A 19,232-nucleotide genomic window follows, 5' to 3' on the forward strand; every position below is an offset into this window, starting at 1 on the left:
TGTTAGCTTTGGGTTTGTCATAAATGGCCTTTATTATGTTGAGGTACATTCCTTCTACACCTAACTTGTTGAGAGTTTTTATCATTAAACGGCGTTGAATTCTGTCAAATGCTTTTTGTACTTCTACTGAGATGATCATATGATCTTTATTCTTCATTCTTTTAATGTGATGTATTACATTTATTTATTTGTGAATGGTGAACCATCCATGCATTCTAGGAATAAATCTCACTTGGTCATGTCATATGATCATTTCAATGTGCTCTTGGATTTGCTTTGCTAATATTTTATGGGGGATTTTTGCATCTATGTTCATCAGGAATATTGGCCTATAATTTTCTTTTCTTGTAGTGTCCTCATCTGTTTTCAGTATGAGGGTAATGCCAGCCATGTACAATAAGTTTGGAAGTGTTCCTTCCTCTTTAACATTTTGGAAGAGTTTGAGGATTAGTGTTAATTCTTCTTTAAATGTTTGGTATAATTCACCCAAGAAGCATCTGGTCCTAGGCTTCTCTTAGTCTGGAAGTTTTTGATTACTGATTCGGTCTTCTTACTTGTTTTTGGTCTGTTCAGACTTTCTATTTCTTCATGATTCAGTCTTGGCAGGGTGTATATTTCTAGGAATTTATTCATTTCTTCTAGGTTATCCAATTTGTTGGTATATAATTGTTCAAAATTATAATTTTATTTATTTTAGTCCTTGGTTATTCTAGCTAAAAGTCTGTCAACTTTGTTTATCTTTTCAAAAAGCCAAATCTTAGTTATGTTGATCTTTTCTATTGTCTTTCTAGTTATTTATTTCTTCCCTAATCTTTGTTACCTTCCTCTGCTAACTTTGGGCTTTTGCTCTTATTTTCTAGTTCCTTGTGGTATAAAATTGGGTTTTTTATTTGAGATCTTTATTATTTTTTTAAATGTAGGCATCTTACAACTGTTCTGCTGCATCCCATAAGTTTTGCTGTATCCCATAAGATTTGGTATGTTGTGTTTCCATTTTCATTTGTCTCAATATATTTTTTGATTTCCCATTTGATTTCTTTTTTTGACCCATTGGTTGTTCAGGAGACTGTTGTGTAATTTGCACATACTTGTGGATATTCCAATTTTCCTTCTGTTATTGATTTCTAGTTTCATTCCATTGTAGTCAGAAAAGATACTTGGTATGATTTCAGTCTTCTCAGTGGCCTAACATATGATGTATCCTAGAGAATGTTCCATGTGCACTTGGAAATGCTGCTGTTAGATGGAATGTTTTTTATATGTCTCTTAGGTCCACTTGGTCTATAGTGTTATTCAATTCCACTGTTTCCTAATTGATTTTAAGTCTGGATGATCTATCCATTGTTTAAAGTGAGGTATTAAGGTCCCCCACTATTACTGTATTGCTGTGTATTTCTTCCTTAGGTTCTGTTAATATTTGCTTCATATATTTAAATGGTTCAATGTTGGGTGCATATGTATTTACAATTGTTATAACCTCTTGATGAACTGACTCCTTTATTGTTACATAGTGACCATGTTTCTTATGACAGTTTGACTTAAAGTCTATTTTGTCTTATATAAGTACAGCCCTGCTCTCCTTTGGTTACTATTTGCATGGACTATCATTTTATCCCTTCACTCTTAACCTATGTGTGTCCTTAGAGCTAAAGTGAATCTCTTGTAGGTAGCATATTATTGGAACTCGTTTTTTTAAAATCCATTCAGCCACCTTGTGTCTTTTGATTGGAGAACTTAGTCCACTTACATTTAGAGCAATTACTGATAGAGGAGGACTTACTAGTGCCATTTTGTTAATTGTTTTCTGACTTTTTGGTAATTCTTTTGTTCCTCTCTTCCTCTCTTGCTGTTTTCCTTTGTGATTTGTTGATTTTTTTTGCATGGCATGCTTTTATTCCTTTCTCTTTCAGTTTTGCATATCTACTTGAAGTAGAGGTTTTTGCTTTGTGTTTACCATGAGGCTTACAAAAAAAATCTTGTAGTTCTAACAGTTTATTTTAAGCTTATAACAACTTAAATTCAATCATGTAAAAAACTGTACACTATTATACCTCCCCACATTTTATGTTATTGAAGTCAAACTTTACATCTTTCTTATATTGTGTATTCCTTAACAAAGTGTTGTAGCTTTAGTGATTTTAATACTTTAGCATTTAACTTTTACACTAGAGTTAAAAGTGATTTGTGCCCCACCATTATAGTATTAAAATATTCTGAATTTGACTGTATATTTACCTTTACTGGAGAATTTTATACTTTCATGTTGTTACTTAGAATCCTTTCATTTCACCTTGAAGAACTCCCTTTAGCATTTCTTGTAAGGCAGGTCTAGTGATGTCAAACTCCCTCAGCTTTTCTTTGTCTGGAATGTCTCTATCTCTCCATTTCTGAAGGACAGCTTTGCTAAGTATAGCATTCTTGGCTGGCAGGGTTTTTTTTCTTCAGCACCTTGAATATATCATCCCACACTCTCCTAGCCCAAAAGGTTTCTGCTGAGAAATCTGCTGATAGCCTTATGGGGGTTCCCTTGTATATGGCAATTGCTTATCTCTTGTTGCTTGCAGAATTCTTTGTCTATGACTTTTGACAATTTGATTATAACATGTCTCAGGGTAATCTTCTTTGGGTAGATCTTGCTTGGAGTCGTTTGAGCTTCATGAATCTGTATATCCATATACCTCCCAAGATTTAGGAAGTTTTCAGCCATTATCGTTAAATAAGCTTTCTGCCCCTTTCTGTCTTTCTTATCCTTCTGGGACTCTCATGATGCATAGATTAGTCCTTTTGATGGTATCCCATAGGTCCTGTGAACTTTCTTCACTCTTTTTCATTCTTTTCCTTTTTGTTCCTGTAACTGGATAATTTCAAATTATCTGTCTTTGAGTTTGCTAAGTCTTTTTTCTGCATGATTGAGTCTGTTACTAAAGTTCTCTATTGAATTTTTCACTTCTGTCATTGTATTCTTCAGCTCCAGGATTTCTGTTTGATTATTTTTTACAGTTTTTATTTCTTTATTAAACTTCTCATTATGTTCATGCATTGTTTTCCTGATTTTGTTTAGTTGCCCATCTATGTTCTCTTGCACTTCATTGAGCTTCTTTAAGATGATTATTTTGAATTCCTTGCCAGACAATTTGTAGACCTCCTTATTTCACATCAGTTACTAGAGATTTATTAGTTTCCTTATGTGGTGTCATATTTGCCTGATTCTTTGTGATTCGTATAGCCTTGTGTTGATGTCTATGCATGTGAAGGAGCAAACACCCTCTTCCAGTCTTTAAAGACTGATTTTGGTAGGTAAAGACCTTCTCCTGTCAGGTCTCTGGGCTGATGGGCTTGCCTCTGGGATCCCAATTGAATGAGGTTGGAACCAGGTCATGTGGCTGCTACTGGGCCTGCAGCAGTGTCTGTGATTGGAAGGCCTTTTCCCAGGGGCTCAGGTTGGCATGGATTCTCTCTGGTCCCTGGGAAGATGGGACTGCCTCCAGGACCTTCATCAGTAAAGCTGGTACACTGGGATAATGGTTCACTTCAAGGGCTGCAGTTGGAGTTCACAAATGACGGGACTTTTACTAGGTGTGTGCATGGGTGTGGCTATCATCTGGACCTTGGAAGGGCTCCCACCAGGTCACTGGGTGGGTCCCTGGGTGGGCAGGACTGCTCCTAGACTGCAGTTGGGAGGGCTGGACCTGGGTTACAGGGCTGCTTTAAGATCTGCACTGGGACCAAGGTCTGTAGGCCAGCCTCCAGAGCATGGATTGGTGTGACTCCCAGTGAGTCCTTGAGCAGGCAGGACTACTCCTAGACCATGGCTGGGAGAGGCTGGAGCTGGCTTTGGGGCTGCTTCAAGATCCATAGTCAGACTGAGTTCTGCAGGCTAGCCTCCAGCATCATGGACAGGTGAGATTCCTCCTGAGTCCCTTGTCAAATGGTGCTCATGGCAGGACCAAGGCCAAGTCCCGAAGTGGATGAACGTGTGTCCAGATTTGTAGCTAGGGCAGCAGTCAGCAAACTTACCACCTGAGCATGGACTTGCCATCTCAAAACAGCCCTCAGAGGAGCTTCCACCAGGATTTTGTAAGTTCCTGCCTAGATTCCAAAGCTCTCACAAAAGCACTTTTTTTTGTAGATGGCTGTCAAATTACTGTTGCTGTGGGGGGACATGAATGGGGCACCTCCTATTCCGCTATCTTGCTCCCTTGACTTTTTAATTTGACGATATATATTGGAGAACTTTTTATATTAGTACTTAGAGTGTTTGCATCCTTTTTTAAACAGATGTATAGTATTTCATTGTATCAATGTACCATACTTATTAAACTACTTTCCTATTGATGGACATTTTTCCCAGGTATGTAGATGGGTGTGGCTCCCTTCTGGCCCTTGGGAGGGCTCCCACCAGGTCTTGTTTCCAATTTTTTGATGGTACTAACAGTGCAGCATTGAAAATCCGGTACATACATTATTTCACCTGTGAACAAGTATATCTATATAATAAATTCCCAGGGTGAGATTGTTGGGTCAAAGGGTATATGTGTTTATAATTTTGATACATATTGCCAAATTATCCTCTTGAGTAGCTTTTCCAATTTACTCTTCCACCAGCAATATACGATAGTGTTTGTTTCCCACAACCTTGCCAACAGATTATGTTACCTGGACTTGTAGGTCTGATAGGTGAAAAATAGTATTTATAGAAGTTTAATTTGCATTTTCTTATGGTGAGTGAGCTTGAGTATTTTTAAAAGTGTTTAAGAGCTATTTGAATTTCCAGATTTCTCAATCTCTCTGAGCAATTTCCTAATCTACAAAATAAATAAGAGCTGTTTCTAACTTGTAGAGTTACAGTGGAGGTTTTATAAAGGGTTTAACATAGTGTTTGGAATAGCAAGCATTCAACAAGTGGTAGCTGCTATGACTACTGCTGCTGCTGCTGCTACTACTACTGTTATTATAATTATGCTGAATTCCCTTGGTGAGTTTGGGGTAACTCTATACTGATTTGAATATCAAGACCTGAATGGAATCCAATACATTTACTCCTTGAGAGCTGTCAACTCATGACATTTCACCCCACACATCTAGGATCCTATGGAACATATCTTGAATCTTTGCACAGTCATAAGAATCTCCAAAACTTACTTGTCCATGTTCGCTGGTATTACAGGTGCATAATCCCAAATGACTTCCTCTGCAGCAATGAAGTATTCCCACCTCTTAATATGCCGCCTCTGGTCACGAGTTAGTTTCTTAGGATTCCGGGTTTTCTTTGCGCAGTTTTTAATGTCTAAGTAAGCCTTCATCCCAGCTGAGTGAGGACATAAAGACAGTGACAGAATTTGAGAGAAGAAATTAAGGCTGATCAAAATGCATATCTTTTAAATAAATTTGTGGAAGGTTTAAATAATAGCAGCGAAAGTAATGCTCAGGCAACTTTTGGACATTTTGGTTTGGAGCTTTTTCAATACAATAGGGAAAGGGGCAAGAATAAAAAGCAAGGCAAAGAAAGGATGGATTAGGGAAAAAATTTGAAAAGATAGCTTTTGTTTCTTCTAGAGAAAGAAAATTCTTTGTAATTTCCAGATCCTTAAAACCTCATGACTTAGGTCTTACTGATGTCTCATTTTGCCTGTCATCTGTTCCTTTATTAGTAAAATGAAGATAATATTAGTACATACTGTATGAAATTGTTGTTAAAAATTAAATAAGCTAATACACAAAAAGTTCAACCTCAGTAATGTTATTGTTGTTGTTATTTCATCACTATTTGGGACTCTGTCTCCCAGGGATATTGTGACAGTTTCATCACTTCAAGTATAATTTTGACCGCTCAGGGCAAAAAGAAAACGAAATGATCCCCTGAAGCGTCTCTTCCTACCTATCTTGCTTTTATACACATTATTTGGGTAACAAATGATTTCCTGTAGTGATATCATTTGCTTACAATTTACTCTCTGTTTACACAAACCTTCCTCCCAACAGTTTTAAAGCAACAATGTATATTAGAACAATTAGCTATTTTATTTACTTGATACCACATAGCAACCTGGGCCAAGTTTTGTTTCCCACCAGAATTAACTGATGTTCTTTAAAGCCCACTCCTCATCTATTTAAACATTATGTTTGATCCATTCAACACACATCCATTGGGTTCCTCTTTGTGCCAGGCTTTGTGCTCATCTTGTTATAAAAGATAATTACAACTTTTACACTTTCTGTAACTTGATGCTTCTATAAATTTGCAGATGTTTGTCTTATTCTAGCATCTGGGTCTTTTCCTTTAGCTACATATTAAATACCTCAGAAAGAATATGTATGCATTTTTGTTTCCTTCCTCCTTTCTTCTTTGGAGGAAGTAGAGATCTCTTCAGCTTTTGCTTCACTTTTTAAAATCTTTGTCAATTCCTCCACTTCCTCCATCCCCAACTAATGGGTTATAAGTCTAAGAGCAGAGTATCTAAATTCTGTTCTCAGGGACCAAGGCATGTATTCTGGAGTGTGGGTGGCTTGAAAGGACAAAGGAGAAGGAGGGAGTTAGTGCCTGGGGAGAAAGGATCCTACATTCATAAGCAAGGCTGTTGGAAAAGTTTCTTGCCTTGAAAATGTTTTGGGATGAGAGAAGATACGATCCACTTTCCCTCTGGGCTTATAGTCATGTTTGCAGTAGTGGCTGTGGCACTGACGAGGCTGATGGCTGAGATCTTATGACGGTTGTGTTCCAGGACTTGCCCACTGAAATGAATGGAGAACAGTTCTGGCCCAGAGCTCATTCCAATCAGATGCCAGCTGATGTGGTCATTGGCACAAACTGTTATATCTGAGAGAGAGGGAGAGATGGGGCCTAAAATAAGCAGTCAGCACTCTGTGATAAAAAATTCACTCACCAGATACATATTGAGTACCTGCCATGCATCAGGCATTGTGCAAGGTTCTGGGAGTATAGACACTCCAATTATGGTTCCTGAGTGACGGGCAAACAATCAGTCATAGCTCATTGCAGTAAGTGGTACCAGAGAGGTAAGAATAGAGCCAAGATTGAGCCAGCCCTGATGGCCTAGTGGTTAAAGTTCAGTGCCCACCACTTCAGTGGTGGGTTCACTTTCTGGTTGTAGAACCACACCACCTATCTGTCAGTTACCATGCTGTGGTGGTGGCTCACAAAGAAGAACTAGAATGACTCACAACTAGGATATACAACCATGTACTGGGGCTTTGGGGAGGGGAAAAGAAAGAGGAAGACTGGCAACAGATGTTAGCTCAGGGTGAATCTTTCCCTGCAAAAAAAAAAAAAGAATAGAGCCCAGAGATGGGGGATGTTACTTCAAAAACACAGGGATTGCTAAGACATTAGGTAAAGGAGGGAACCAAGTACATGACCAACCATTCTGGTTTGCTAAGACTGAGGGGTTTCCCAGGATGCAGGACTTTTAATGATAGAACTGGGAAAGTCCTGGGCAAGCCTAGGCAGTAGGTCACTCTAGAACCAATCTGGGCTTAGCTGGAGGGAGTTGCCAGAACCTCCAATAGGGCTGAGCTCAAGGGGCTAACCCTCTCAGCTGCATAGATGTCAAAGCTCTGCCTGAGGGGAAGACCCTGTGAAGATGATTTAAGGATTTTATATTGCTTCTTTACCCACTTGTTGATTATTTTAATGATGAGGCAATGAATTACTTTATGAGTTACAGGCTCTCTTTAAAATGCAATGGACAAGTCCTCATTATGCTGGGCCACTAGGAGCATTTCATGGATGGAGTAATAAGAACTGAGTACAAAAGCTGAATTTTGCTCCTTCTTTGCTCCCATAGTGACTGGGAAAATGCCAATTTGTTCTGTAGGAGATTCCAACCCTGGCTTCTATCCTTGGCTTGAGTTTTAAATTTCAGATCCATAGTCAGTAGATCACAGGGCTGAGCATCCATCCCTTACCTACAGAGCGGCTGAGGGGTTTATCTCTTTTAGGAGACTATTGTAACAAGACAGGGATTCCTGGTATCTCAGGTGAGAACAAGGAGATAGAACCTGAAAACAAGAAGCTAAAAGGCTTTGGAAGCATTTATCGCCCCAAAGGAATGCTCATAGCATTTATCCTCTTTATTCAATTTATACTGCTGCACAGGGCAGTTTTACATGCATTAACTTCTCTCAGTCTCTGCTGATGACATTTCCCTACCCTGTCTTTTTCAACTATAAATTCATAAACTCTATGCCCTGATTAAGTTATTAATTTTATTTTTGTGCGTATGGTTTGCTTTTGGGGGCTTATATCTCTTTACACAGATGATTCACTCTGCCAGGACACAGACACAATTTCTCTTTTGACCGCTCTCCTCTAAGGTCCATAGTTCTGGACATGCCATTTTACATGTAAAAACATTCTTAAACACCCTCTGCACCAGGATAGATGGTTAATCCATTTTTGTAAGTAAGCATGTTGAGATGATTAATGCTCAGGACCACACTAAGGTAGAGAAGTGAGCAAGGTTTGAACTCAGAGCTCCCAAGGTAGACATCAGTTAAGTAAATTTTGGAACTCTGAATCAAAACCCAGAGTCAGCTGCATCTGTTTGTAATAACCCACGTGGTAAAGGAAGGTGGAGTTAAATGAAATAGAATAAAATTTAAAGGCAATGTCCAGACCTCAACTCCTGACAAGTTTTGTTTTTAGTAAGTGAAGCCATTTGTGATTTTCAGATATAGAGAATGGCCTCTGAGAAGCTTTGTGTTTTGAAGTATGGTTTATTTAATAAAGTGATATTTTAATTTTTCCATTTTTTTCCTCAGGATCTTTGGTTCTAAGTCACTTCCATCAGAAAGAAGTAGAAATGGTCTAGGTGGGAGTAAGTTGGTTTTTTTTTTTCTCTTAACAGTTGCCATGACTTTGCTTTTTCACAAAAGTCTACATGCAAATGGAAAGAGAAAACATCCCACACGCCATTGAATATGACTCCTCCATCACCTTTGGAAATGCTAGTAGTGAGGTATCTCTCCTAATCTTTTGTTCATCTTCACTGTAAGTGTCTTCATTGCATGCTTCCTGCTGACCCTTCCTGCTAGGGATTGACCTTGAACTTCTGCCCCATAGGGCTTCCTCTGTGGAAGAAGGCATAGTCACCATGCAGCAGGGACCACAGAACTCACTGAAGAGTACTGAGCTTATATCCTGGAGGTCTCCCTGGAGAGGCAGGCCAAGGTGAAACCTGCCCAGAGCACTACATCTAATAAGGCTGCACACGCCTTCTCTTAGGTAGCCCCCAGTTTGCCTGTTGTACTTGCTGGTTTAACAACAACAACAAAAGATGATAAAATCTCAAGAACCACTTATCTAGATTACATTACCTTTCTGATTAGGAGTTGCAAAATAGTGAGTATGGTCAACTTGCTAGTGCCTTGAGGAAAACAAAGGAACCAAAGGTACTAATGATTCTACTGTTGTTGGACAGCATGCAGCCTACATGTTACCTGGCATCGTCCCATTCACATAGCCATTTACTGTGTACATTAGGGATGATGACTGGCTCCAGCTCTTGCTTTCATCAAACACAGCAAACATCAGCACGTGTTGCTTGTCAAACATCTTCTGAATCCCATCATCAGTTAGGGTGCCTGTGAAAAAAAAGACATGGTTTTCAATAGCATCCCAGATGGAAGACTCTCATTAGCTGTTCCTAGATAGTAAAGAGTTTAAGGCAAGTAACCAATCATAATAATATCGACTTTAAAAAGTTCTTGTTTTAAAAAATAGCATCTTTATCAAGCAACAATGATTACTTATTAAAATCCTGGTGCCAAATAAAGTGTTTTCTCACACCTCATAGCCTACAGGAGTGGGGCTTTAAAGGTAAATTTGATCTGGCACAAAGAAAAAACATTTGGTGACTGTCAAGACTTCAGTAAAAGTATTCATTTCCTCCAGTGTCAACAGGCATATACTGAGCTACCATAGCTGGTTGGTAAAAGCACACACTCCAACTTTAATACAGTCATCTTGCTTATACATGTAATGGGGCACTAGATAATTGGTCGAGAGGGTCAAGATCAATCCACTCTCATATGAGGAAAAAATGCAGCTGATAGTAAAATGAAAAAAGAGCTTTTTATAAGTTTTAATTTTTTTTCAGTACCGTCACAGTATCTTTTATATACCAGGCAATGAAAACATTTATTTGTGTAGTGAATAAATGAATTAGGAATGTATGTAGGTATGGTGTGTGTGTATGTATAGACAGATGGTCATCACATTATTTCCCACAGCGTAGTTCATTGCGGTTGTTTGTTCTAATGAAAGATGGGTTGAATTCTTTTGGGGTAAAATGGAAATCTAAGCTTGCCGTTAAGAAACTCAGCCTAAGATGGTAAATGTTATGTTATGTGAGAAATAAATTAAAATTAAAATAAAAAAAGACATACAGCCGAAAGAAAAATAGGCAACAATAGGAACCGACTTTTCACAGAAGAAGAAACACGAATCCTGTTCATAACAGGAAAACATGCTCAGCCTCCCAGGCAACCAGAGAAATGCATGTTAAGACCACAGAGGCCGTGTTTTACACAGCTAGATGGGCAAAAACCAAGCATCTTCCACAGATTTTGACTCCATTGAACCTTATTGCCCTGCAGGTTGGCACCATCAACACCCAACTTCACAAGCAGGGAGGCCAAGGCAGGGAGTGGTTGTGCGGCCACCCAAGCTCACCCTCAGCACGGCCAGGAATCAGTGGGCAGCCTGAGCCCAGCGTCCACACTCTGGACCCCAGGCCACACGGCTGGTGGCCAGGCTGGGAGAACTGCTCTGAAAAAAGCTGAGGCACCATCTTATAAAGGTGAACATGATCCCATGGTCCCCAAGTCCTGTGCCCGAAAGAAACACCTGCACTCATGTATGAGCAAACGCATACGAGAGTGTTCCCTGTAGCATTGAGAAAGCTAAACGGCCATCAACAGGAGAATGGACAAGTAAGGATGAGAACATCATACATCTGTGACGAGAGATGAACCAAAGGCCCCGGGCCAACACAGCCCAGTTTTGGAAACAGTATCAGAGAGAAAAGCATGAGCTGTGGACCACACACTGCAAAACTGAACAACGAATTCTCTAGGGGCAGAGACATCCCAGAGGAAACTATTTTTTAAAATGGCAAAGGAATGGTAAACACAAAATTTGAGAGACTGGTTGGGTTTGGAGTAGGAGAGGAAGGCAGTGGGATCAAGGAAGTTGCACAGCGACATGCTACAGGAGCATTGGGAATGTTCTAGTTCTTATTTGGGAGACCGGTTCATGGGTGTTTATATTATTATTTTGATGTGTAATTTACATATATACGTTCTTTATATATATCAGACATTTTATAATTTTAAAAATTGAAAAGTGGGGAGAACTGGAGAAGATAAACTCTAGAAGTCAGCAGAGTTATGTGGGCCATGGTGAGGATTTTGGTCTTTATCCAAAGACCACTGGAGTCTGGTGTCAGGCAGAGGAGTGATGTGATCCAAATTACGTTTTTAAAAGATCATTCAAGGAATAGAGAAAGTCAAAAGAAAAATAGGAAACTAATAAAAAATAGTTGCAATTCCTATCACATACAAAGGCTAGTTTCCTTAATAAAATAAAGACCTCCTACAAATCAATAAAAGGGTCAACAATACAGTAGAAAACTGGGCAAAATAATAGCTCTGAAAGGGAGATAGAAATGGCTCTTCAACATATGAAAAGATGCTCAACCTCACTTACATTTTTACCCATCAGATCACCCAAGATGGAAAAGTCTGAGAAAACACACTGGAGAGGATACGGGGGAATAAGCATGTTCATACAATTTTTCCTGAAGGGCAATTTGCCACATTATCAAAATTACAAATGCACTTTCTTGCACAGGGCCACATGCACAAGTCTATTCCCATACAACACGGTTGTGTCACAGCTTGGTTTTGTGTAACAACGTTTGATAACAAAAGAGTTAGATGTCCATAAATAGTGGCCTGGTTAAATAATCATAGAACATCCAAAAAATGAAATATCACGTAGCTGTTACAAAAAATGGCACTGTATGTAGTATCAAGGGACAACTTCCAATATTTATTGTTTTTAAGGGAAAAAGACAAGGTGTAGAGCTATATATACTACTGTTTTACATGAATAAAGGAAAGTAGGACCCTAGGTTTCCTCTGGGGAAGAGAAAAAAAAAGAAACTCGGCCAATGAAATTTCTTCTAAAGTCAGTTAAGTGTGTTTGAAACCTACTACCCGAAGCAGGAATTTTGCGTGCTTGTAGACCAAAGTACCAACCCACACCTCAGATATGTTCATCAAAGTTCTTTCCAAGTACTCTCAGCAGAATATAGGCTGCTGTACACTTCCAAGAAGACTTGGCCTTGAGGAAAATGTTACGGATCATACGGGCATGGCATCAGAACATACTATCAGACAGGATTTACTTGGGAGAGGCTCCCAGGATTGAGAAGAGGAGGGATTGAAAGAAACAGAGGAGGATTCCAAACCCTCAAATATCAATGTCAAACAACTACTGGTTTGTGCATCCTTCTCCCTCTGCTTGATTTGCAAAGAGGTACCAAGATTCTCCCAAGCCCCATTCCATTATAGAAGTCCTTACCACTCCAACATCTTTGTTGGTGTTGATTTTTTTTTTACCTTTCTTACAAATAAGCAGAGGTCCTATCAGCCCAGAGTTGAAGTCCTGTGTCAGATTTTCATAGGAGTAATAGATGTGTGTGAGGCATGGAGGGTCATCATGGGTGGGCCCACTGTCCTCAGCGATGTGCCACTCATAGGTATATTCTTGGCCTGGAGCTACAGCATCATCCATCTTCTCTGCAGGGAATGTGTGGTCAGAGTAAGAAGCACCTGGAGAAGTAAAAGCTGTGAAAACATCTGGACAGTTTCTGAGGGCTGCTTTTTCATCACTCTTAAATCTGGGGAACATAAGATATCCATAGAGATATAAATGCTTTTCTATAGGGAACCTTCATTATTTGGAAAGATTCACATATATCCATTTCTATGTCTATGTTATTATAAAGGCTTTGAGTCCATTGAAATCTGAAGTGAACAAGAAATGTTACTAGTACACTAATTAAGGTTTAGCAAGTTAATTTCCCATGGTATCTAAATAATTATTATTTAAATATGATCAGAGAACTGATTCACCTTTCATCAGAAAATCATCTCAGAATAAGAGAATGGGTTATATTTTCTCTACGGTAGTTCACAAGCCACACATACTTAACCGCCCGTTTAGCATGGGATGTAAGTACACTCAGAGCTAACATCTATTGCCAAGCTTCCTCTTTTTTTAGCTTGAGGAAGATTAGCCCTGAGCTAACATCCATGCCAAGCTTCCTCTATGTTGTATGTGGGAAATTGAGTATACGTAAAAGTGTTAATGGTGGGTCTTTTGGTACACAAAGGACCAAAGTAAGACATCTGAACTTCAAAGGGTAGACACGTTAGCTCAGGGCGGATCTTCCTCAGTCAAAAAATAATAAATAAATAAATAAATAAACAAGTAAGTAAATAAATAAAACCTGGAGATCTGGTGATGCTGGACCAAATTCCTGCATAAAATTTGGCTGGACCTGAGTCCTGGCTGCCCCATTCAGATAGGACACTAGTTCTCTGATCACTGTCCCTATTGGATTCATTTTTTCACTGTGACCCTTCTGGCTGCTGTAGACATCTGACTCTGTGACCCTTGTGCTAGTGAAAAGCTTAACACTGAACTCTGTTGCATCTTTTCTTGTACCCAAAAGATAGTTTGACACTGAAAACAATATTTACTACAGGCTGAACTTGCACTCTGTTGATAAAAAGGATTTGAGTGTTAAAATGATCAGGAGCTGAGAAATGTTAAAATCTTAAATAACTTCCTGTGAGAAATAATATTATTCCATTCTAAATCAAAAAGAAAAAAAGAGTTTATGAGGAAGAGTCTCTGCAAATAAGTAGAAAGGATTATCTCTGGAAAGTTACAAAATAGCTTTGGTAGCAAAGCACAAACAGGACTGATAAGGAGAGTTGCCCTCTCAGGTCAAACCTTGTCTATTAACTGGAACTTACATGGCAAGTTGATGACTAGAGCTACCTTGAATCAAGCATGCTGGCACTTATTCAATGCCTCATGCTTCGTAGCCTCATGAAGTTTTCTAACTATGATCCTATGGTCCTGTGATGTTTCTGGATGTGATGCTTCTGTTCCAACTGTTAAAATATCACAGGTGATTCCTACAGTAGAAGAGACACTCTTTCCATTGCCTTCACAAGCTCTCAAAAGGGCAAAGCATGATATTCTTTATAGGGTAAGAGATACTGTTTGAAATTCTGCCTCTTTTTTTTTTTGGATAAATATGTGCTCATCCTTCAGATATCAGCATAAATGTCAGCTTACTTATTCTCTAATCTCTAATTGTAATATATATACATATATCATATCAGATATTATATATATATATCACAATATGTAACAGCATTATATTCATATATATTACAGCATTAATCACAATTTATAATTAAATATTTGTGAGATTATGTGATTAATGATATATTCTTCTGCCAGATTGGAGGAGAAAGTACATGAGTTTGGGGGCCAGAATTGAAATTTCTTGTTTGTACTACTTGCTAACTGTGAATTCAGGAAAGTTTCTTAACTTTCCTTTTAGCCTCAATTTTCTCATTCATAAATTAAGATAATATAATCATTTTTCCAGTGATAATATTATCATTTTTGATGGGTTATGGAAAATATATGTAGAATGTCTGGCTCCTAACCAATGCTATGGCAGCCTGTGGTAATATACTTTAGTAATTTGGTTATTTCCTTTCCAAGCCATTTTACAATTGATATGGCCTCTTTCTGTTATGTCTTACTCCTAGTAAGATGTATCTTAAGTGTTCTTGAGTTCTCTTAACACATATGAGAAGGATTGAAGGTGGTGATGTATTTATTCTAAAGGTGGTAAAAACTCGTAATAAGATTAGGTAACTCACAATTACCAGCAAAATTAATAAATTTCAGAGCAAGGGGAAAATAATGCATATTCTCTACTTTCTAATCCAGTTCTGGGTCCCTCAGTTTAGTTCAGTTGTCATCATCGTCATCATCACCATCATCTACGTTCCAGGCTCTGTGCTGGCTGCCAGGGCACACACGTAAAGAAGGCATCCTGAGACCTTGAGGGGCTCACAGCCTGGTTAACAGTGGCATACATGCTGCTGCCCTGGTTGTGATGGATTTCACCTCTGAATTTCTTCTAAGGCCATTTCAGTGGAGAAGCCACCGTTAGAACACATTGTTCATCTGGAATGAGAACCCACCAATATAAATATCTGAGAATCACCTAAGAGGCTGGAACACTTGCTAGACATAGCAGTGTGACTGATTTTCTGATGATATCAAACTTATTTTTAAATGTTCAGGGTTTCAAATCCAGGTTTATTTGAACACATGGTAGTTTTTAAATATCCATCTAGTTAACCAAAGTAATTTACTGAGCGTTTCATACTCATTTGTTAGTTAAATATAAGATAAATTTCAAATAATTGAATGAATGATTTTAATTAAGTTTACTATGCTACTGAAAAGTGAATTATGGGCATCTCGAAACAAATAGTGAACAATATAGATTTGTACATGGGAATAGATACTCTAATTAGACTGAGTGAGGATTATTAATGAGATTGTTTGGGGATAATTTTATCAATGCTTTTATTCTTTTCACTTCAAAGTATTTTATTTTACCTATAGTCTAGAATAAAATAGGCATGTTGTCCCTTGGGTTTTGTAACCTACATAACACGAGGTGTGAAATATAAACAACTATTTAGAGGAAGCATTTATGAAATGCAATTTTGGTGAATCAGATTTTGACTTTGTAATCAAAATAAAAAGTTAAAATTCTTAACTGAAAAGAGGAGAAATGAACAGGAAAGACTATTGTGCTAAAGCACAAAAAGTCCTTGTTGAACTTCTTGCTAGAATATTCTTTCCACAAGGGTAGCGCTTTATTTTATATTCACTCCCTTCTGTTCACTTCCTGCTCAGTCCATAGTCAGCTTTGTAATTTGTTTACTCTTGTCATGAGGTACCAGTTATTTGCCAAAAGGCTCTCAGTGTTTATTTTTCAAATGTAGAATGGTGCGTACAAGCTTTGGGGCAGTGAAGTTACATAAAGAGCTGCTTCGGTCACCCATTAGGGTGCTTGTTCATGAAACCCTCCTTTGTTTCTTTTGTTTTTGAAGAGCCCTTTTCCTCTCCATTTAATAAACTTAGAGAATGCTTCAGTGTACCTTCAAAGGTTCAGAACATTCTTTTAGAAGTTATACTTGAGGCAACGGGCAAATTAGAATGCTGATGTTTTATAAAGAGCCTGGCTCCATTGCACAGGGCATGTCAGTCTCTTTCGAAGGGGAGTTCACATTTTTTAGATTTGTGAGAATTATTATATTAGCCATTACAGTTTGTTTCAGGTATTTATCATATACTTAAAGAAGTGTCTATATAAGGCCAAAATATTCAGATAAAATGTGAAAAATGTAATCACCCACATTATGTCAAGCATGGAATGTTTTGGAAAAACCTAGAAGACTAAGTTTTCATAGAAAGAATTTGGTGACACTTAGATACAAAGAACAATCTTTGGTGGAAATTTTATTTTTTTATTTTTTATTCAGAGAGTTGGCTTACCAGCCAACAGCTGGTAATATTATTAATTTTTTGGTATAGTATTCATAATGCAACTCACACACTTAAAATGTGAGAATATAAATCAAATAAAAGAATAAGATAGAGATTTACTCTGAAACAAACTTTTAAAGGTAATTGACCAGGGCTGGCCCCGTGGCGCAGTGGTTAAGGTCGCACGTTCCGCTTCGGCAGCCCAGGCTTCGCCAGTTTGGATCCCAGGTGCGGACATGGCACCGCTTGGCAAAAGCCATGTTGTGGTAGGCATCCCACATATAAAATAGAGGAAGATGGGCACGGATGTTAGCTCAGGGCCAGTCTTCCTCAGCAAAAAGAGGAGAATTGGCAGTAGTAAACTCAGCCTAATCTTCCTCAAAAAAAAAAAAAGGTGATTGACCCAAACAGTTTCAAGATCTGACTGAACAGCAAAATCTACTGAAAGATGCAGTATTACAACCAAAAGTTGAGTGCACGCCAGCTACAGGACTTCTGAAATTTAGCCTCAAAGTGAAACTCTTAGTGATAGAAAGTTTTAAAATGACTAGATACAGTTGCAGATATTTTATTCCTGGTTAAAAACATATTCCTATTAAATACGTTTATAAAGGAAATGTTCTTGTGAGGGTTTTTACAAATCACGATTTGTCCTTCCTGTCGAAGCCTTACTCACCCTTGTCCTATACATAACTGAGGTGTCTCTCAGGCACACCTGGGAAGGGGGTGCAACTGGGAGTAGTTTGGAAACACTGAGCTACAACTTGGCATTTATGTCAGATGCTGCCAATTTATGGATGAAAGGCCAGCATGAGACTTCCACAGTGAGGACAATAACATCTTTCCTGGCCAGAACTCAGATTTCCAACTATCTCCTAAGTATAGCATAGTTAAGAATTTTAAAAGCAACAAGGCTCTTGGGCAAACAAAAGAGATGTTACAAAATCCATGAATGGAAGCTCGGGGTCTTTACCTTAGGCAATACCATAGATGCTAACATAGGCCTTCATTTACAGTCATTTACCCTTAGACTGCACACAATTCTAACATTTGTGGGTATCTGTCAAATCTCACAGTAGATTGGAAGTAATGATTTAGAAAGGGATTAGCATTTTACTTCTCATCCTCTGTTTTAAAAGAGTCTGGGGAAGTATAACATTTAGAAAGATTTATATCCAAAGTGATTAAAAGAAAATATTTTAGACACTTAAGTAAACCTCACACTGGAAAATGTAATTATTCAAAATGACTCATTCCTTATGTCTGTAGATAACTGAGCTTTTCCACACAATTTTCGTTCATTTTGGTATTTAAATCCTACAGGAGAGTTTCATTTCATTCGAGTAGAAATAAAATGATCAGCACCATCCAGGGCCAAGGCCTTCATTCAATCTAAGCTTCTGGAAATAAAACTTAATACCTGCACTATAAATAGCTGTGAAATAACCAAAGCAACAATAGTTATCATTATTGAGTTCCAATTATATGCCAGGCAGTTCACATGTGTTATGACTAATCCTTGCGATAACCTTAGATGGGAGGAATTACTATCCCCATTTTATAGCTGTAAAAGCGAGGGTTAGTGGTAAAGAAAATTGCCCGAGTTTACTTAGGGTTCAAACCCAGGTCATTCTGGCTCTAAAGCCAGCATTCTTCCCATAGCTATCTTTTCCTTCTAGCTGATGAGAGTAGGTCTCCAAATCCTTGGTGGGGCTCAAGGATTAATTTCCAGATAAGGACTGCTGTCTGGGTTGGATCATTCACTAGTTAGATCAAGCAGCCACACAAGCGAGGATTGAGTCCTCTCTCAAGCTTATTGTATTGTCTCAACCTCCCACCGTCCATCTCTCTGAGATAAAGGAAAGTGGATTCTCACGTAGCTGACTCAGCATGACATGACGTTAGTTTATCTCCACTCCTGAAAAAATACCACTAACGAAAGAGGGAGGCTATGAGCTAGGGTGAGTGTCAGACGCGGAGAAGGAAAGGTTTTATTTTGACACAGAGGGCACAGTAAATGAACAGAAGGCATGTCTTTTACCGTGAAGGACACTCTTTATCTACTTAATAGATTTGAATCTTATTTCCAAGATAAAATTTGACTTTCATGACCAATCCATATTTACCTTTCTCAGATTCATGGGACCAGGGGCAATAATCAGGAGACTAATGGAAGTAGTGGGAGCATTTTAAACAATTGCTCATAAAAGGCTGCTGGCTGTGGGGGAGTGTAGGGACAAATAAACAGTGAAGGAAGGGGGATAATGTTGCAAGGTTCATTCCCTGTGCAAACAGCCCAACTGAAGGATAAAGTCCACAACACTTACCACCTCCCACATTTGAAATGGAATCTGCCTGTGACATTCAGAGGGCTCCCCACTCCTGCATGACGCTGCTGAATTCTGATGCAGTTGTCTGGAAGCCTCAGAAGCAGGTTAAGTGGTTGGTCACTATGTCACTATATGATTTTAGAAACAGAGGAAAGAGTCCTGTGTGTGCCACCTCACCCAGAGTCTTGCCAAATTGGCTCTTTAAGATGCCTGAAATT

The 19,232-nt window shown here is 38.6% G+C and overlaps 1 protein-coding gene across 1 annotated transcript in view; it reads right to left on the minus strand.

The window, feature by feature from the left end:
- The window catches only part of F5 (coagulation factor V), a 75,791-nt gene that overhangs the window by 42,807 nt on the left and 13,752 nt on the right, over positions 1-19,232 (minus strand). The window contains exons 4-7 of the mRNA XM_023640515.2: positions 12,646-12,858; positions 9,460-9,603; positions 6,596-6,817; positions 5,143-5,308 (exon numbers count right to left, since the gene is read on the minus strand). Of these exons, the coding sequence (XP_023496283.2) occupies positions 5,143-5,308; positions 6,596-6,817; positions 9,460-9,603; positions 12,646-12,858 (745 nt within the window). The remainder of the gene's footprint in view (positions 1-5,142; positions 5,309-6,595; positions 6,818-9,459; positions 9,604-12,645; positions 12,859-19,232) is intronic.

Source organism: Equus caballus, chromosome 5, assembly GCF_041296265.1.
Source record: "Equus caballus isolate H_3958 breed thoroughbred chromosome 5, TB-T2T, whole genome shotgun sequence".
Classification (NCBI taxonomy): Eukaryota; Metazoa; Chordata; class Mammalia; order Perissodactyla; family Equidae; genus Equus; species Equus caballus.